General features: G+C 46.1%; 1 protein-coding gene across 2 annotated transcripts in view; it reads left to right on the top strand.

Annotated features, from left to right (window-relative positions):
• Nucleotides 1-16,618, top strand: part of LOC139264029 (uncharacterized) — a 202,853-nt gene that overhangs the window by 54,420 nt on the left and 131,815 nt on the right. For both annotated transcript variants that reach the window (XR_011593281.1, XM_070880132.1), the window contains exons 12-13: nucleotides 5,882-5,914; nucleotides 12,107-12,145. Coding sequence is in view for 1 of the 2 variants with exons in the window: in XM_070880132.1 (XP_070736233.1) it covers nucleotides 5,882-5,914; nucleotides 12,107-12,145 (72 nt within the window). In the remaining variant the exon portion in view is untranslated. The remainder of the gene's footprint in view (nucleotides 1-5,881; nucleotides 5,915-12,106; nucleotides 12,146-16,618) is intronic.

The raw sequence follows: 16,618 nt of genomic DNA, 5'->3' as shown, positions 1-16,618 counted from the left end.
AATGTTGCCTGAACTGGAGAATTTTGCCTATGAGGAAAGATTGGGGATGCTGGGTCTATTTTCTTTGGAACAGAGGAGGCTGAGGGGAGACCTGATTGAGGTGTATAAAATTATGAGGGACCTGGATAGAGTGGATAGGAAGGACCTGTTTCCCTTGGCAGAGGAGTCAACCTCCAGGGGGCATAGATTTAAAGTAATTGAGGGACGCTTTAGAGGAAATATGAGGGGAAATTTCTTCACCTAGAGGGCGGTGGGGGTCTGGAACTCACTGCCTGAAAGGGTGGTAGAGGCAGAAACCCTCACCACATTTAAAATATACTTGGATGTGCACTTAAAATGCTGTAACCTACAGGGCTACGGACCAAGAACTAGAAAGTGGGAATAGGCTCTTGGTCAGCCGGCGTGGACATGATGGGCCGAAATTGCCTCCTTTCATGCTGTAAATTTCTATAATTCTATGATTCTAAGCCAATGGGATAGGACATTGCTGGTTTGAAGCACTCTGCTATGGACTGCATAGATACTGGTTTCAATTCACAAACCAGTAAACTAGCTCAAGTGATTTCTGAATTTCATTGGAATTGTTAAAATTCAATTAGAACTTTTAAGCTACTCCATATTATCTCTTATTTTATGCTATATACCTAATAAAAATTAGATGGTAACTAATATGGTTCAAATTGCATTGTTAAATGAGACCATGGAGCTGATGACCAGCAATATAAAATTGTTTTGTAAGTCAGACTTGTGATATAATATCAATAGTATGGATCAAATGCTGCAAAGGGGAGTTGCATCCGCATTTTAGCTATTTTAAGCAAATCTTTTTTGATTCTTTAGGGCAGTTGAAACTAACAGATAAAAGATCCTTCTCACAAGCCTGGATGGCTACAACAAAGGACATGGCTGTCAGTCACTAGCTCAGTTAGTAGCACCCTCATCTCTGAGTCAGAAGGTTATGGGTTCAAGTCCCACTCCAGAGACTTGAACACAAACATATAAGCTGACACTCCAGTGCAGTAGTGATGGAGTGCTGAACTGTCAGAAGTGCCATCTTTCGGATGAGACATTAAACCAAGTCCCCGTCTGCTCTTGCAGGTGGACATAAAAGATCCCATGACATTATTTCAAAGGCTGCAGAGCATTCTGGAGAGGGAGGGTGAACAGCCAGTTGTCGTCGTACATGTAGGCACCAACGATATAGGTAAGAAGCGGGAAGAGGTCCGACAAGCTGAATTTAGGGAACTAGGAGTTAAATTAAAAAGTAGGACCTCAAAGGTAGTAATCTCAGGATTGCTACAGTGCCACGTGCTAATCAGAGTAGAGGGAGCAGGATAGTTAGAATAAATACGTGGCTTGAGCAGTGGTGCAAGAGGGAGGGATTCAAATTCCTGGGACATTGGAACCAGTTCTGGGGGAAGTGGGACCTGCACAAAAGGGACGGTCTGCACTTGGGCAGGACTGGAACTGATGCCCTAGGGGTAACATTTGCTAATGCAGTTCAGGAGTGTTTAAACTAATATGGCAGGGGGATGGGAACCTATGCAGTGAGCCAGGGCGAAGTAATATGGAGTCAGAAACAGATGGTAGAAAGGTAAAAATCAATAGTGGAAGGCCGAGTAAACAAAGGCAAGAAACAAAAAGGGCCACACTACATCATAATTCTAAAAGGACAAAGGGTGTTAAAAAAACAAGCTTGAAGGCTTTGTGTCTTAATGCAAGGAGTATCTGTAATAAGGTGGATAAATTAACTGTGCAAATAGATGTTAAGAGATATGATGTGGTTGGGATTACAGAGACATGGCTCCAGGATGATCAGGGCTGGGAACTCAACATCCATGGGTATTCAACATTCAGGAAGGATAGAATAAAAGGAAAAGGAGGTGGGGTAGCATTGCTGGTTAAAGAGGAGATTAATGCAATAGTTAGGAAGGACATTAGCTTGGATGATGTGGAATCTATATGGGTAAAGCTGCAGAACACCAAAGGGCAAAAAACGTTAGTGGGAGTTGTGTACAGACCTCCAAACAGTAGTAGTTGGGGAGGGCATCAAACAGGAAATTAGGGGTGCATGCAGCAGTTATCATGGGTGACTTTAATATGCATATAGATTGGGCTAACCAAACTGGAAGCAATACAGTGGCGGAGGATTTCCTGGAGTGCATAAGGGATGGTTTTCTAGACCAATATGTCGAGGAACCAACTAGGGGGGAGGCCATCTTAGACTGGGTGTTGTGTAATGAGAGAGGATTAATTAGCAATCTTGATGTGCGAGGCCCCTTGGGAAAGAGTGACCATAATATGGTGGAATTCTACATTAGGATGGAGAATGAAACAGTTAATTCAGAGACCATGGTCCAGAACTTAAAGAAGGGTAACTTTGAAGGTATGAGGCGTGAATTGGCTAGGATAGATTGGCGAATGATACTTAAGGGGTTGACAGTGGATGGGCAATTACAGACATTTAGAGACAGCATTGATGTATTACAACAATTGTACATCCCTGTCTGGCGTAAAAATAAAAAAGGGAAGACGGCTCAACCGTGGCTATCAAGGGAAATCAGGGAAAGTATTAAAGCCAAGGAAGTGGCATACAAATTGGCCAGAAATAGCAGTGAACCCGGGGACTGGGAGAAATTTAGAACTCAGCAGAGGAGGACAAAGGGTTTGATTAGGGCAGGGAAAATAGAGTACGAGAAGAAGCTTGAAGGGAACATTAAGACGGACTGCAAAAGTTTCTATCGATATGTAAAGAGAAAAAGGTTAGTAAAGACAAACGTAGGTCCCCTGCAGTCAGAATCAGGGGAAGGCATAATGGGGAACAAAGAAATGGCAGACCAATTGAACAAGTACTTTGGTTCGGTATTCACTAAGGAGGACACAAACAACCTTCCGGATATAAAAGGGGTCAGAGGGTCCAGTAAGAAGGAGGAACTGAGGGAAATCCTTATTAGTCGGGAAATTGTGTGGGGAAATTGATAGGATTGAAGGCCGATAAATCCCCAGGGCCTGATGGACTGCATCCCAGAGTACTTAAGGAGGTGGCCTTGGAAATAGCGGATGCATTGACAGTCATTTTCCAACATTCCATAGACTCTGGATCAGTTCCTATGGAGTGGAGGGTAGCCAATGTAACCTCACTTTTAAAAAAAGGAGGGAGAAAGTAAACAGGGAATTATAGACCGGTCAGCCTGACATCACTAGTGGGTAAAATGATGGAATCAATTATTAAGGATGTCATAGCAGCGCATTTGGAAAGAGGTGACATGATAGGTCCAAGTCAGCATGGATTTGTGAAAGGGAAATCATGCTTGACAAATCTTCTGGAATTTTTTGAGGATGTTTCCAGTAGAGTGGACAAGGGAGAACCAGTTGATGTGGTACATTTGGACTTTCAGAAGAATTTCAACAAGGTCCCACACAAGAGATTAATGTGCAAAGTTAAAGCACATGGGATTGGGGGTAGTGTGCTGACGTGGATTGAGAACTGGTTGTCAGACAGAAAGCAAAGAGTAGGCGTAAATGGGTACTTTTCAGAATGGCAGGCAGTGACTAGTGGGGTACCGCAAGGTTCTGTGCTGGGGCACCAGCTGTTACACTGTACATTAATGATTTAGACGAGGGGATTAAATGTAGTATCTCCAAATTTGCGGATGACATTAAGTTGGGTGGCAGTGTGAGCTGCGAGGAGGATGCTATGAGGCTGCAGAGTGACTTGGATAGGTTAGGTGAGTGGGAAAATGCATGGCAGATGAAGTATAATGTGGATAAATGTGAGGTTATCCACTTTGGTGGTAAAAACAGAGAGACAGATTATCTGAATGGTGACAGATTAGGAAAAAGGGAGGTGCAACGAGATCTGGGTGTCATGGTACATCAGTCATTGAATGTTGGCATGCAGGTACAGCAGGCGGTTAAGAAAGCAAATGGCATGTTGGCCTTCATAGCGAGGGGATTTGAGTACAGGGGTAGGGAAGTGTTCCTACAGTTGTACAGGGCCTTGGTGAGGCCACACCTGGAGTATTGTGTACAGTTTTGGTCTCCTAACTTGAGGAAGGACATTCTTGCTATTGAGGGAGTGCAGAGAAGGTTCACCAGATTGATTCCCGGGATGGCGGGACTGACATATCAAGAAAGACTGGATCAACTGGGCTTGTATTCACTGGAGTTCAGAAGAATGAGAGGGGATCTCATAGAAATGTTTAAAATTCTGACGGGTTTAGACAGGTTAGATGCAGGATGAATGTTCCCAATGTTGGGGAAGTCCAGAACCAGGGGTCACAGTCTAAGGATAAGGGGTAAGCCATTTAGGACCGAGATGAGGAGAAACATCTTCACCCAGAGAGTGGTGAACCTGTGGAATTCTCTACCACAGAAAGTTGTTGAGTCCAATTCACTAAATATTCAAAAAGGAGTTAGATGTAGTCCTTACTACTAGGGGGATCAAGGGGTATGGCGAGAAAGCAGGAATGAGGTCCTGAAGTTGCATGTTCAGCCATGAACTCATTGAATGGCGGTGCAGGCTCGAAGGGCCGAATGGCCTACTCCTGCACCTATTTTCTATGTTTCTATGTTTCTATGTTTCTAAGAGCAGGGAGTTATTCTGTATCCTACAAATTTTTATCCCTCAATCAACATCACTAAAAAAACGTATTACCTTATCATTATCACATTGCTGTTTGTGGGAACTTGCTGAGCACTAATTGGCTGCTGCATTTCCTACATTACAGCAGTGACGACACAAAAAGAAGGATGCACTTATTTGTACTGCAAAAATGGCCACCATGCTCCATTCTTTGTCTATGATTGGTCCCCTTGGGGGATAAGCCACACCCTGAAGTTTCACAGGAATATGTAACTGTAACCGCCCTTCCCAAGGTCTCACTGACATTGCAGATTTTAACTCGATCCACTTTGACTTTCTGAAGCGACAGAGGGCAGAGCTCCCCAGAAGACAGCAAGGGCCAGCCAAAGTGCCTTACTCCAGTCCAAGTGCATGGCTCCCCCAGCCGAAGTACCTTACCCCAATCCAAATGCAAGCCTCTCCCAGCCAAAGTGCCTTACCCGAGCACAAGTGCATCCTTTCTCCCTCCCCCCCGCCCTCCCATCGCACCATAGATGGGGCAGGCATTGTGTACGGATTGTTAACAGGTTTATTGGGTATGAAGTGAATAGTGACAGTGTTGTGACTTCTGGATGTCATCCAATGCTGTCGCTTCTGTGGCTTGGAAGAACGTGATCCGTCTTCCCTGAGTTTCCTCTCTTCCCTCTGATCCCTCCCCCCACCCATGTCTCCACATCCCCAGTCTCTCTCTCTCTCTCTTTCTCTCCATAGCCTCTGTCTTTCCAAGTCTCTCTTTCTCTCCCCAGTCGGGGCTGCGGTCTGAGTGGGAGAAGAGAGCCGGGGAAGAAAGAGTGCGGGACCTGGGAGAGAGTCGGGGCCGGGACCTGAGCGGGTGAAGGTGGCAGGGGCCTGAGTGGGCGAAGGTAGCAGCGGCCTGAGTGGGCGAAGAGAGTCAGGGCCTCAGTGGAGCCTCGGGCCTCAGGTCCTGCTTCTCGGCACCATGTGGAGGGAATGATTCGGGGCCGGGAGGGGGCGGAGGGTGGAGCTTAAAGGGGTTGGGGCTTGACAGATGAATGTCTGTCAATAAAAGTGCAGTACGAATAGTTACACTAAAAAAAAGTACTTCATTGGCTGTAAAGTGCTTTGGGCGTGAAAGGCGCTATATAAATGCATAAATAAAGTCTTTCTTTTTAAGCCCTTATTGTAAATCGTGTCACAGCTCCTCTCACTTAACAGCAACTTTTCCACCATTATTGTACTTCTTTAACAGTGGCATCCAAACGGTTGCATTTCAGCAATTGTATTCTTTATTAACAGAGACGTTACTACATCAACAAGCTGCAGAAATAGGTACGTTTTGAAATGAGAAAATAGTATGTTAAAAACAGTACAGCCATTTCAAAAAATATATTGGTTTGAGGGTAGCAAAGTGGTACAGGACGTGAATTATTTGACTTGTTTCAGCGCACTCCTGTTGTAAATCTGCTGGAAGGGGCATAAATTCCACTGGGACCCGGATACACCAGGTCGTGGGTTGCCTTGGAGTTTCCTGTCGCCTTTTTTGGGGCGTGGAGCCTCCCCCTTTGCAAAAGAAGGTTTTAGTTTAGAGGCCAGTATGCTGAGTGAGAAGAGGTGCATCAGCCTCCTGAAGGGCAGGTACGAACTCCACTGGGGAGGAGGTTCTAGGCCGTGATTATGACCTGGATCTCCAGAGATGGTAAGGCACAATTGTTTGAAAAAAAATTGCAACTGCAGCATCCTGACAAAGGGGGTCACTTGGAGTGATTGTCTCTGTTTCTGGGGAGAGGGTCTTCAACAACCCCAGCCAAGACCTGGCACATAAGGCAGATTTCCCAGAAGCGTGGATAGGTTAGTGCCTGGAATTCTCCCCTAAGTGGCATGGGTGCCTGCCATTCCCATACAAATTAGATGCACTTCACCTGACCCTGGATACTCCGGCAGGTTCAGCACTAAAAAGCAGCAGCAGAAGCAATTCTGACATAAGGGGCCCGAGATTCAGTACCGCTGGAAAGCTGGTACTCACCTCACCTATTTGTGACCATTAGCGCCGACATTTTTTCATAGCTGGGCCACCCCATATTAGCTCCAAAAGTGAACAAATGGGTTCCAAAGTGTATTTTTTTAGCAGTGTGGCTGTCTTAATTTGAGCGTAATCACCACGGAGAAATTCCGTATGCAGGTAAGGGTTTCTAATGAGCCAGCTGCTCCCTGGCTTAAAGGCCAGGGTTTGCAGCCAGGCCCTGAGGTGGGGGAAGGAGTTTGGAAGGATGGCTGGTGTAAGAGGTGCAAGGAGAACCGACAGTTTCATTGATATGGAGCTGGAGACACTAATGGACGGTGTGGAGGACAGAAGAAGAATACTGTTTCCTGGCATGGGGAGACCTGGCAGACTGGCAGTACATAATACATGGAGGGAGACTGCAGGGGAGGTGTCAGGCACCTCCGTATATGTGAGGACGCACCCTCCCAGCCTGTACCCGGCCCTTCCAGGGTGGTGATGGATCGACGCTTCCTAGCTCTGGGGCGACGGGGATTCTCCTCCTCCTCCTGTGCTTCCTCCTTCTCCTCCTCCTGTGGTACTGCTGCCTCGACCTCCAGCGGCTGACCCCTCGTGATGGCCAGGTTGTGCAGCACGCAGCAGACCATGACGATGATGGAGACCCGTTGAGGAGATGCCACCAGAGTGGTCCAGGCACCGGAACCTCTGCTTAAGGATGCCTATGCACTGCTCGATGATGCACCTGGTGGTACAATGAGCGTCATTGTAGGCATGCTCTGGCGCTGTCCTGGGGTTTCACAGTGGAGTGAGCAGCCAAGTGGACAGAGGATATCCCTTGTCCCCAAGCAGTCAACCGCAATCCTGATTCGGGCCGGTCAAAATGCTGGTCTGCCGCAAAATGAACGAATCATTGCAGCGAATACCTCACGGGGGCACAGCTGGGAAAAGTCTTTTTGCAGGTGAAAATGCCTGTCCTTTTCAGCGGCCTGCACGCTGCAGAGCTCACCGCTGGAAAGTTACCTTTATAGCGGCTTCACCCCGCCGTTTCCGGCGTAAGTGAGCACAGCTCAAATCCCCGCTGAGTTGAATATGCCTTGGGGAGGGGAAAGTATCCGACCGCCCGAACTTCCTTTGGGGACGGTGAATTTTGGCCCCAAGCACTTGAATCATGGCCCACGGAAATTCAGCCCCTAAGTGACCAAAAGTCAAACATTTGATGAATCTCACCATAATCCAGGCGTTCAAATTACGACTTTCTCTCAACTATTGTTTATTTTAGGAGATTATATATACTCACTGGTGGACCAATCATTTAAATTGTTAACTCTAATTACAGTACTTGAAATTAATTTGAGTCGATTTTACAAACACTTGTAAGGATAATTCTGAATCTTAGTTATATTTCAAATTTGAATTTGAGTGGTAAAAATCCATTTTTGCGACATTTCATAAGATTTCATCAAGATTTCATAAAGAACCTACAAATTTTGATAAAAAGACAAGATGTTCCTAAGTATTAACAGATTGTAATTTTCAGCCCCATTGCAACATCTTTTATAATAGAATTCAATCAACTGTTTAGAACAGGTGGAACTGACAAGCAAAAGTTCTAAAAAATGTAAGACGAAAATGTTTAAAAAGGAGAAAGAAATCCACCGATCTCTTCAAGCACAGCTCCACAGTGGGAGTGTGAGATCAGTAAATTTACCCTTAACTTCAAGAAATGCTGCTTATGTGATTGTTTTGAAAAATGAGAATAACTGATCACTACCAAGAAGTAATGTCCACAAAGGAATTGTTTAGCAGTAAATAATAACTTGTTTAACACTATTGAACACTGTTGAGGGGGATGACTCATCAGGGGAGGGCAGCAGCAGCCAAATTCATGGCACCATGGGTGGCTCCGCTGCACAGGAGGGCAGGAAAAAGAGTGGGAGAGCTATAGTGATCGGGGATTCAATTGTAAAGGGAATAGATAGACGTTTCTGCGGCCACAACCGAGACTCCAGGATGGTATGTTGCCTCCCTGGTGCAAGGGTCAAGGATGTCTCGGAGCAGGGCATTCTGAAAAGGGAGGGTGAACAGCCAGTTGTCGTGATGCATATAGGTACCAGCGATATAGGTAAAAAAACAGGATGAGGTCCTACAAGACGAATTTAGGGAGCTAGGAGCTAAATTAAAAAGTAGGACCTCAAAAGTAGTAATCTCAGGATTGCTGCCAGTGCTACGTGCTAGTCAGAGTAGGAATCGCAGCATAGCTCAGATGAATACGTGGCTTGAGGAGTGGTGCAGAAGGGAGGATTCAAATTCCTGGGACATTGGAACCGGTTCTAGGGGAGGTGGGACCAGTACAAACCGGACGGTCTGCACCTGGGCAGGACAGGAACCAATGTCCTAGGGGGAGTGTTTGCTAGTGCTGTTGGGAAGGAGTTAAACTAATATGGCAGGGGATGGAAACCTATGCAGGGAGACAGAGGGAAGTAGTATGGGGGCAGAAGCAAAAGATAGAAAGAAGAAAAGTAAAAGTGGAGGGCAGAGAAACCTCAGGCAAAAAGGTCCACATTACAACAAAACTCTAAAAGAGTAAAGTGTGTTAGAAAGACAAGCCTGAAGGCTCTGTGCCACAATGCGAGGAGTATTCGGAATAAGATGGATGAATTAAATGCGCAGATAGCAGTTAACGGGTATGAAGAAATTGCCATCATGGAGACATGGCTCCAGGGTGACCAAGGCTGGGAACTCAACATCCAGGGGTATTCAACATTTAGGAAGGATAGACAGAAAGGAAAAAGAGGCGGGGTGGCATTGCTGGTTAAAGAGGAAATTAAAGCAATAGTAAGAAAGGACATTAGCTTGGATGATGTGGAATCAGTATGGGTGGAGCTACGGAATACCAAAGGGCAGAAAACGCTAGTGGGAGTTGTGTACAGACCACCAAACAGCAGTAGTGATGTTGGGGACAGCATCAAACAAGAAATTAGGGATGCATGCAACAAAGGTACAGCAGTTATCGTGGGTGACTTTAATCTACATATTGACTGGGCTAACCAAACTGGTAGCAATGCGGTGGAGGAGGATTTCCTGGAGTGTATTAGGGATAGTTTTCTAGACCAATATGTCGAGGAACCAAATAAGGAGCTGGCCGTCCTAGACTGGGTGATGTGTAATGAGAAAGGACTAATTAGCAACCTTGTTGTGCGAGGCCCCTTGAGGGAAGAGTGACCATAACATGGTAGAATTCTTTATTAAGATGGAGAGTGACACAGTTGATTCAGAAACTAGAGTCCTGAAGTTAAGGAAAGGTAACTTTGATGGTTTGAGGCGTGAATTGGCTAGAATAGACTGGCAAATGATACTTAAAGGGTTGACGGCGGATAGGCAATGGCAAACATTTAAAGATTACATGGATGAACTTCAGCAATTGTACATCCCTGACTGGAGTAAAAATAAAACGGGGAAGGTGGCTCAACCGTGGTTAGTAAAGGAAATTAAGGATAGTGTTAAATCCAAGGAAGAGGCATATAAATTGGCCAGAAAAAGCAACAAACCTGAGGACTGGGAGAAATTTAGAATTGAGCAGAGAAGGACCTTGCCGGGAACATAAAAACTGACTGCAAAAGCTTCTATAGATATGTGAAGAGAAAAAGATTAGTGCCGACAAACATAGGTCCCTTGCAGTCGGGTTCAGGTGAATTTATAATGGAGAACAAAGAAATGGCAGACTAATTGAACAAATACTTTGGTTCTGTCTTCACGAAGGAAGACACAGATGACCTGGAAATACTAGGGGACCGAGTGTCTAGTGAGAAGGAGGAACTGAAGGATATCCTTATTAGGCGGGAAATTGTGTTAGGGAAATTGATAGGATTGAAGGCCGATAAATCCCCGGGGCCTGATAGTCTGCATCCCAGAGTACTTAAGGAAGTGGCCCTAGAAACAGTGGATGCATTGGTGATCATTTTCCAACAATCTATCGACTCTGGATCAGTTCCTATGGACTGAAGGGTAGCTAATGTAACACCACTTTTTAAAAAGGGAGGGAGCGAGAAAGTGGGTAATTATAGACCGGTTAGCCTGACATCAGTGGTGGGGAAAATGTTGGAATCAATTATTAATGATGAAATAGCAGTGCATTTGGAAAGCAGGGACAGGATCGGTCCAAGTCTGCATGGATTTATGAAGGGGAAATCAGGCTTGACAAATCTTCTGGAACTTTTTGAGGATGTAACTAGTAGAGTGGATAAGGGAGAACCAGTGGATGTGGCGTATTTGGACATTCAAAAGGCTTTTGACAAGGTCCCACACAAGTGATTGGTGTGCAAAATCAAAGCACATGGTATTGGGGGTAATATACTGACGTGGATAGAGAACTGGTTGGTAGACAGGAAGCAGAGAGTCGGGATAAACAGGTCCTTTTCAAAATGGCAGGCAGTAACTAGTGGAGTGCCCCAGGGCTCAGTGCTGGGACCCCAGCTCTTTACAATATAGGTCAATGATTTGGATGAAGGAATTGAGTGTAATATCTCCAATTTGCAGATGACACTAAACTGGATGGCGGTGTGAGCTGTGAGGGGGACGCTAGGAGGCTGCAGGTTTGGACAGGTTAGATGAGTAGGCAAATGCATGGCAGATGCAGTATAATGTGGATAAATATGAGGTTATCCACTTTGGGGGCAAAAATGCGAAGACAGAATATTATCTGAATGGCAGCAGATTAGGAAAAGGGGAGGTGAAACGAGACCTGGGTGTCATGGTTCATCAGTCATTGAAAGTTGGCATACAGGTACAGCAGGCGATGAAGAAGGCAAATGGTATGTTGGCCTTCATAGCTAGGGGGTTTGAGTATAGGAGCAGGGAGGTCATACTGCACTTGTACAGGGCCTTGGTGAGGCCTCACCTGGAATATTGTGTTCAGTTTTGGTCTCCTAATCTGAGGAAGGACGTTCTTGTTATTGAGAGAGTTCACCAGACTGATTCCAGGGATGGGAGGACTGACATATGAGGAGAGACTGGATCAACTGGGCCTTTATACATTGGAGTTTAGAAGGAGGAGAGGGGATCTTATAGAAACATAGAAGATTCTGACGGGACGGGACAGGTTAGATGCGGGTAGAATGTTACCGATGTTGGGGAAGTCCAGAACCAGGGAACACAGTCTTAGGATATTGTGTAGGCCATTTAGGACTGAGATGAGAAGAAACTTCTTCACTCAGAGAGTTGTTAATCTGTGGAATTCCCTGCCGCAGAGAGTTGTTGATGCCAGTTAATTGGATATATTGAAGACGGAGTTAGATATGGCCCTTATGGCTAAGGGGATCAAGGGGTATGGCGAGAAAGCAAGAAAGGGGTACTGAGGTGAATGATCAGCCATGATCTTATTGAATGGTGGTGCAGGCTAGAAGGGCTGAATGGCCTATTCCTGCACCGGTTTTCTATGTTTCTCCGTTTCTATGAATTGTGCTCTGATAACAACATTCAGCACTTTGAGGTTACAACTAAGTAAACCTATTCTGTGTCAACAGAACAGAAGCTCCAAAATGAAACTACTCAAATACAAAATGGTAAGTTCTAGTAAAAGATTTGGTATTAATGATATTTCAAAAAACTTGTTGACAATCTTAAGTGATTTAAAGATTTTCCTGCAATGCAGTCTGTTACTGTCGAAAACAGGGTTGTGCTACATTATTTTGAGATCATAAGACCTGAGACTGAAACCCAAGCATTTTGCTCATATTTTATAACCATTAAGACAGTGATTCACTCATGGATGAAAAAATATTTTATGAATTTTGTCATAAATTAGTCTTGTCTGTCTGAATTGTATTTTTACGTTAAAAGATTTTCAAAAGGAAAGAAACTACAAATGAGGCCCTTCCTGGTCTAAACATGAAACATAAAGTTCTACTGGTCAACCTCAAGCTACCAAATGTCACATACTAATTTTCAAATGTTAGGAGGTATAAGTAGCTCTCATCACAACATTATGGAGCTCCTGCGTAATGTAGCTACAGATCTTTGGGTACAAGAGGTTATTCATTGTAGATCAAATATTAATATAGGTTACTTGGCAAAGACAGCTTTGACTCTTGGAAATCATGCAATCAAATCAGTTAGAGCACAGCCTTGGAAAACTTCTGTCAATGGGAGCACATGTTTACTTTCTTTCTCAAGCAAAATCTTCCACATTCTTTAATAATGTTATACTCCACCTATCTAGCCCCCCAAGTTATCAGTTTCACTGCATTTAACAGTAGCATTTAAAAAACAAAATGCCCATTATAAGATTTGCATTGATTAATGAGGATTGAAAGTAAAATTGGGAAATTTACATTGCATCACAATATCAATTAGGAATTTTAAAATGCATCCTCAATGTGTCATCATCATAGGCAGTCCCTCGGAATCGAGGAAGACTTGCTTCCACTCCTAAAGTGGGTTCTTTGGTGGCTGAACAGTCCAATACGAGAGCCACAGACTCTGTCACAGGTGGGACAGATAGTCGTTGAGGGAAGGGGTGGGTGGGACTGTTTTGCCGCAAGCTCTTTCCACTGTCTGCGCTTGTTTTCTGCATGCTCTCAGCGTTGAGACTCGAGGTGCTTAATGCCCTCTCGGATGCACTTCCTCCACTTAGGGCGGTCTTGGGCCAGGTACTCCCAGGTGTCAGTGGGGATGTCGCACTTTATCAGGGAGGCTTTGAGGGTGTCCTTGTAGCGTTTCCACTGCCCACCTTTGGCTCGTTTGCCACGAAGGAGCTCCGAGTAGAGCACTTGCTTTGGGAATCTCGTGTCTGGCATGCGGACTATGTGGCCTGCCCAGCAGAACTGATCGAGTGTGGTCAGTATTTCAATGCTGGGGATGTTAGCCTGAGTGAGGATGCTGATGTTGGTGTGCTGTACTCCCAGGGGATTTGTAGGATCTTGCGAAGACATCTTTGGTGATATTTCTCCAGCAACTTGAGGTGTCTACTGGGGACATTTAAAGTACATCCCACACCTTTGTGTTCAAATCCCTCCACGGCCTTGCCTCTCCGTATCTCTGTAACTTGCTCCAGCCCTACAACTGTCATGTATGTAACCTTCATGTAACTGTAACCTTCATAACAACACTGCATACTGTATACACCGAAGAAATGCACACCTTGACCACGGGGTGAACTTGTGGGAGACACTCCTCACCTGGTCATCCAGGTTTTTAAAGGGAGGTCCCACGCAGGGTCCTGTGAATAAAGGTTCAGGTCACAGAGTGACCTTGTCTGCAGAATGTGCTTCATGTGAATTTATAGTCGTGTGTAAGGACATTACATTTGGCGACGAGAAACGGGAATCAACGCCTCACGAGAATGGCCACCAGTAGCACAGAGGAACGGTACTATGTTGATGAGGACTGGGGCGATTTTGTTGAGAGGCTCCAGCACAGCTTTGTCACAAAGGACTGGCTGGGAGATGCAGCGGCTGACAAGCGAAGGGCGCATCTACTGACCAGCTGTGGACCTAAGACGTACGCGCTGATGAAAGACCTGCTCGCACCCAAGAAGCCGGCGGACAAAACCTTTAAGGAGCTCAGCAAACTGATCGGTGAGCACCTCAAACCAGCGAGCAGTATACACGTGGCCGACACCGATTCTATACACACCGATGTCGGGAAGGGCAGAGCATACCAGACTTCGTTGCGGACCTTCGGCGCTTGGCCAGCCTCTGTAAGTTCACAGATGCCTGCAGGGGGGAGATGTTAAGGGATTTCTTTATTGAGGGCATTGGTCATGCCGGGATTTTCAGAAAGCTAATTGAGACCAAGGATTTGACCTTGGAAGCGGCGGCATTGATGGCTCAGACCTTCATGGCGGGGGAGGAGGAAACCAAGATAATAAATGCGCGCAACTCTGCTTCCAACGTGGCGATGGAGCAGGGAGTTAACATTGTAAACGCGACTCAGAACCCCGCAGGCAGGCAAGGGCAATTCAACACCACCCAGGCAGCAACAGACTCGACAGTGGGTCCTCAACAGAAACAATGGCAGGTTGAACGGACATTTACGCCATCATGGTGGACAATGCGTCGCGGGATGGGGCCATTGACACCCATCAACAGAATGCTCAAGAGTAATCAAAGAGACAATCAGAGAGGAATGCCTGGTACTAGCCTTTTTGTTCACAACAATCTCAGCTCATGTTGGAGGTGCAGGGGCAGACATGCTGCAAAAACCTGTAGGTTTCAACAATTTATCTGTCGAAATTGTAACTTCAGTGAACATTTAGCCAGAATGTGCAGGAAGCCCGCAGCGAGGCTAATTTACGAGGCAGATGAACCAGAAGAGGGGTCTGCAAGGCAGGTTGATGCTTGGGACAAAGCAATGGACACTGAAGCTCAGCGGGTTCATGTGGCAAATATCCACAGCTCATATACCAAAACACCACCTATGATGATGAAAGACCTATTAAACGGCATATCGGTACGCATGGAGCTGGCCACAGGGGCTAGCCAGTCACTTGTGAGTGTCCAACAATTCAAGAAACTATGGCCACTCAGAGGTAGCAGACCCAAACTAGAATGCATTGACATGCAATTAAGGACGTACACCAAAAAGATCATCCCAGTCTAGGCAGTGCAATGTTGGTGGTCACACATAATGGATCAGAGAACCGGCTGCTACTCTAGATTGTCCCGGGAAATGGTCCCGTGCTTTTGGAGAGGAGCTGGCTAGCCAAGATGAACTGGAAATGGGGGGATGTGCATGCCATTTCATCTCTGGAGTGAAGTTCATGCTCACAGGTCCTACAGAAATTTAAGTCACTATTTCAACCTGGTGTCGGGACTTTCAAAGGTACGAAAGTAGTGATACGCATCACCCCGGACGCCAGACCAGTGCACCACAAAGCCAGAGCCGTGCCATCTGTGATGCGGGAGAAAATTGAGAGTGAGTTGGACAGGTTGCTAAGAGAGACCATAATTTCGCCTGATGAATTCAGCGACTGGGCAAGCCCCATCGTTCCTGTCCTTAAAGCGGATGGTTCGGTCAGGATTTGTGGCGACTACAAGGCCACTATCAACCGAGTGTCACTACAGGACCAATACCCGCTTCCGAGAGTGGAGGATCTTTTTGCCAAGCTGGCAGGTGGCAAGCTGTTCACCAAGTTGGACCTCACTTCAGCCTACATGACCCAGGAACTGGCCGAAGAATCCAAGCTTCTGACCACCATCACTACGCACAAGGGGCTGTTTGTCTAGAACAGGTGTCCGTTTGGCATTCGATCAGCAGCCGCTATCTTTCAAAGGAACATGGAAAGCCTGCTCAAATCCATCCCTGGAACAATCGTATTTCAGGACGACATGCTTATCCACGGGTCGAGACACCAAGGAATACCTCCACAACCTGGAGGAGGTGCTACGCCGACTGGACCGGGTAGGCCTGCGACTAAAGAAGCCCAAGTGTGTGTTTTTGGCCCCAGAGGTCGAGTTTTTGGGCAGGAGGGTTGCCGCAGACGGGATCCGGTCTACCGAATCCAAAACGGAGGCGATCCGTTGTGCGCCCAGGCCCGGCAACACATCGGAGTTGCGTTCATTTCTGGGACTCTTGAACTATTTCGGGAATTTTCTGCCAAACTTAAGCACATTGTTGGAGCCGCTACATGAGCTCCTGTGTAAGGGTTGCGATTGGTTTTGGGGGGACTGTCAGGAATGGGCTTTCAATCGGGCGCGGAACCTGCTTTGTTCTAATAAGCTGTTGACTCTGTACAACCCCTGTAAGAAATTGGTTTTGACATGTGATGCATCATCCTATGGGGTTGGGTGTGTGTTGCAGCAGAGTAATGATGAGGGCCAACTCCAACCTGTGGCTTATGCCTCCAGGTTGCTCTCCCAAGCAGAACGGGGATGTGCGATGGTTGAAAAGGAAGCACTCGCATGTGTCTACGGGGTGAAAAAGATGCACCAGTACCTTTTTGGCAGAAGGTTCGGGTTAGAAACGGCCCACAAGCTGTTAACATTCCTGTTGTCAGACAGCAAAGCTGTCAATGCCAATGAGTCAGCTCGCAAACA

This window comes from Pristiophorus japonicus, chromosome 5 (genome assembly GCF_044704955.1).
Source record: "Pristiophorus japonicus isolate sPriJap1 chromosome 5, sPriJap1.hap1, whole genome shotgun sequence".
NCBI classification, from domain to species: Eukaryota; Metazoa; Chordata; class Chondrichthyes; family Pristiophoridae; genus Pristiophorus; species Pristiophorus japonicus.
Note: the sequence above shows the minus strand (reverse complement) of the source record. Positions and strands in the feature narration are given on the sequence as shown.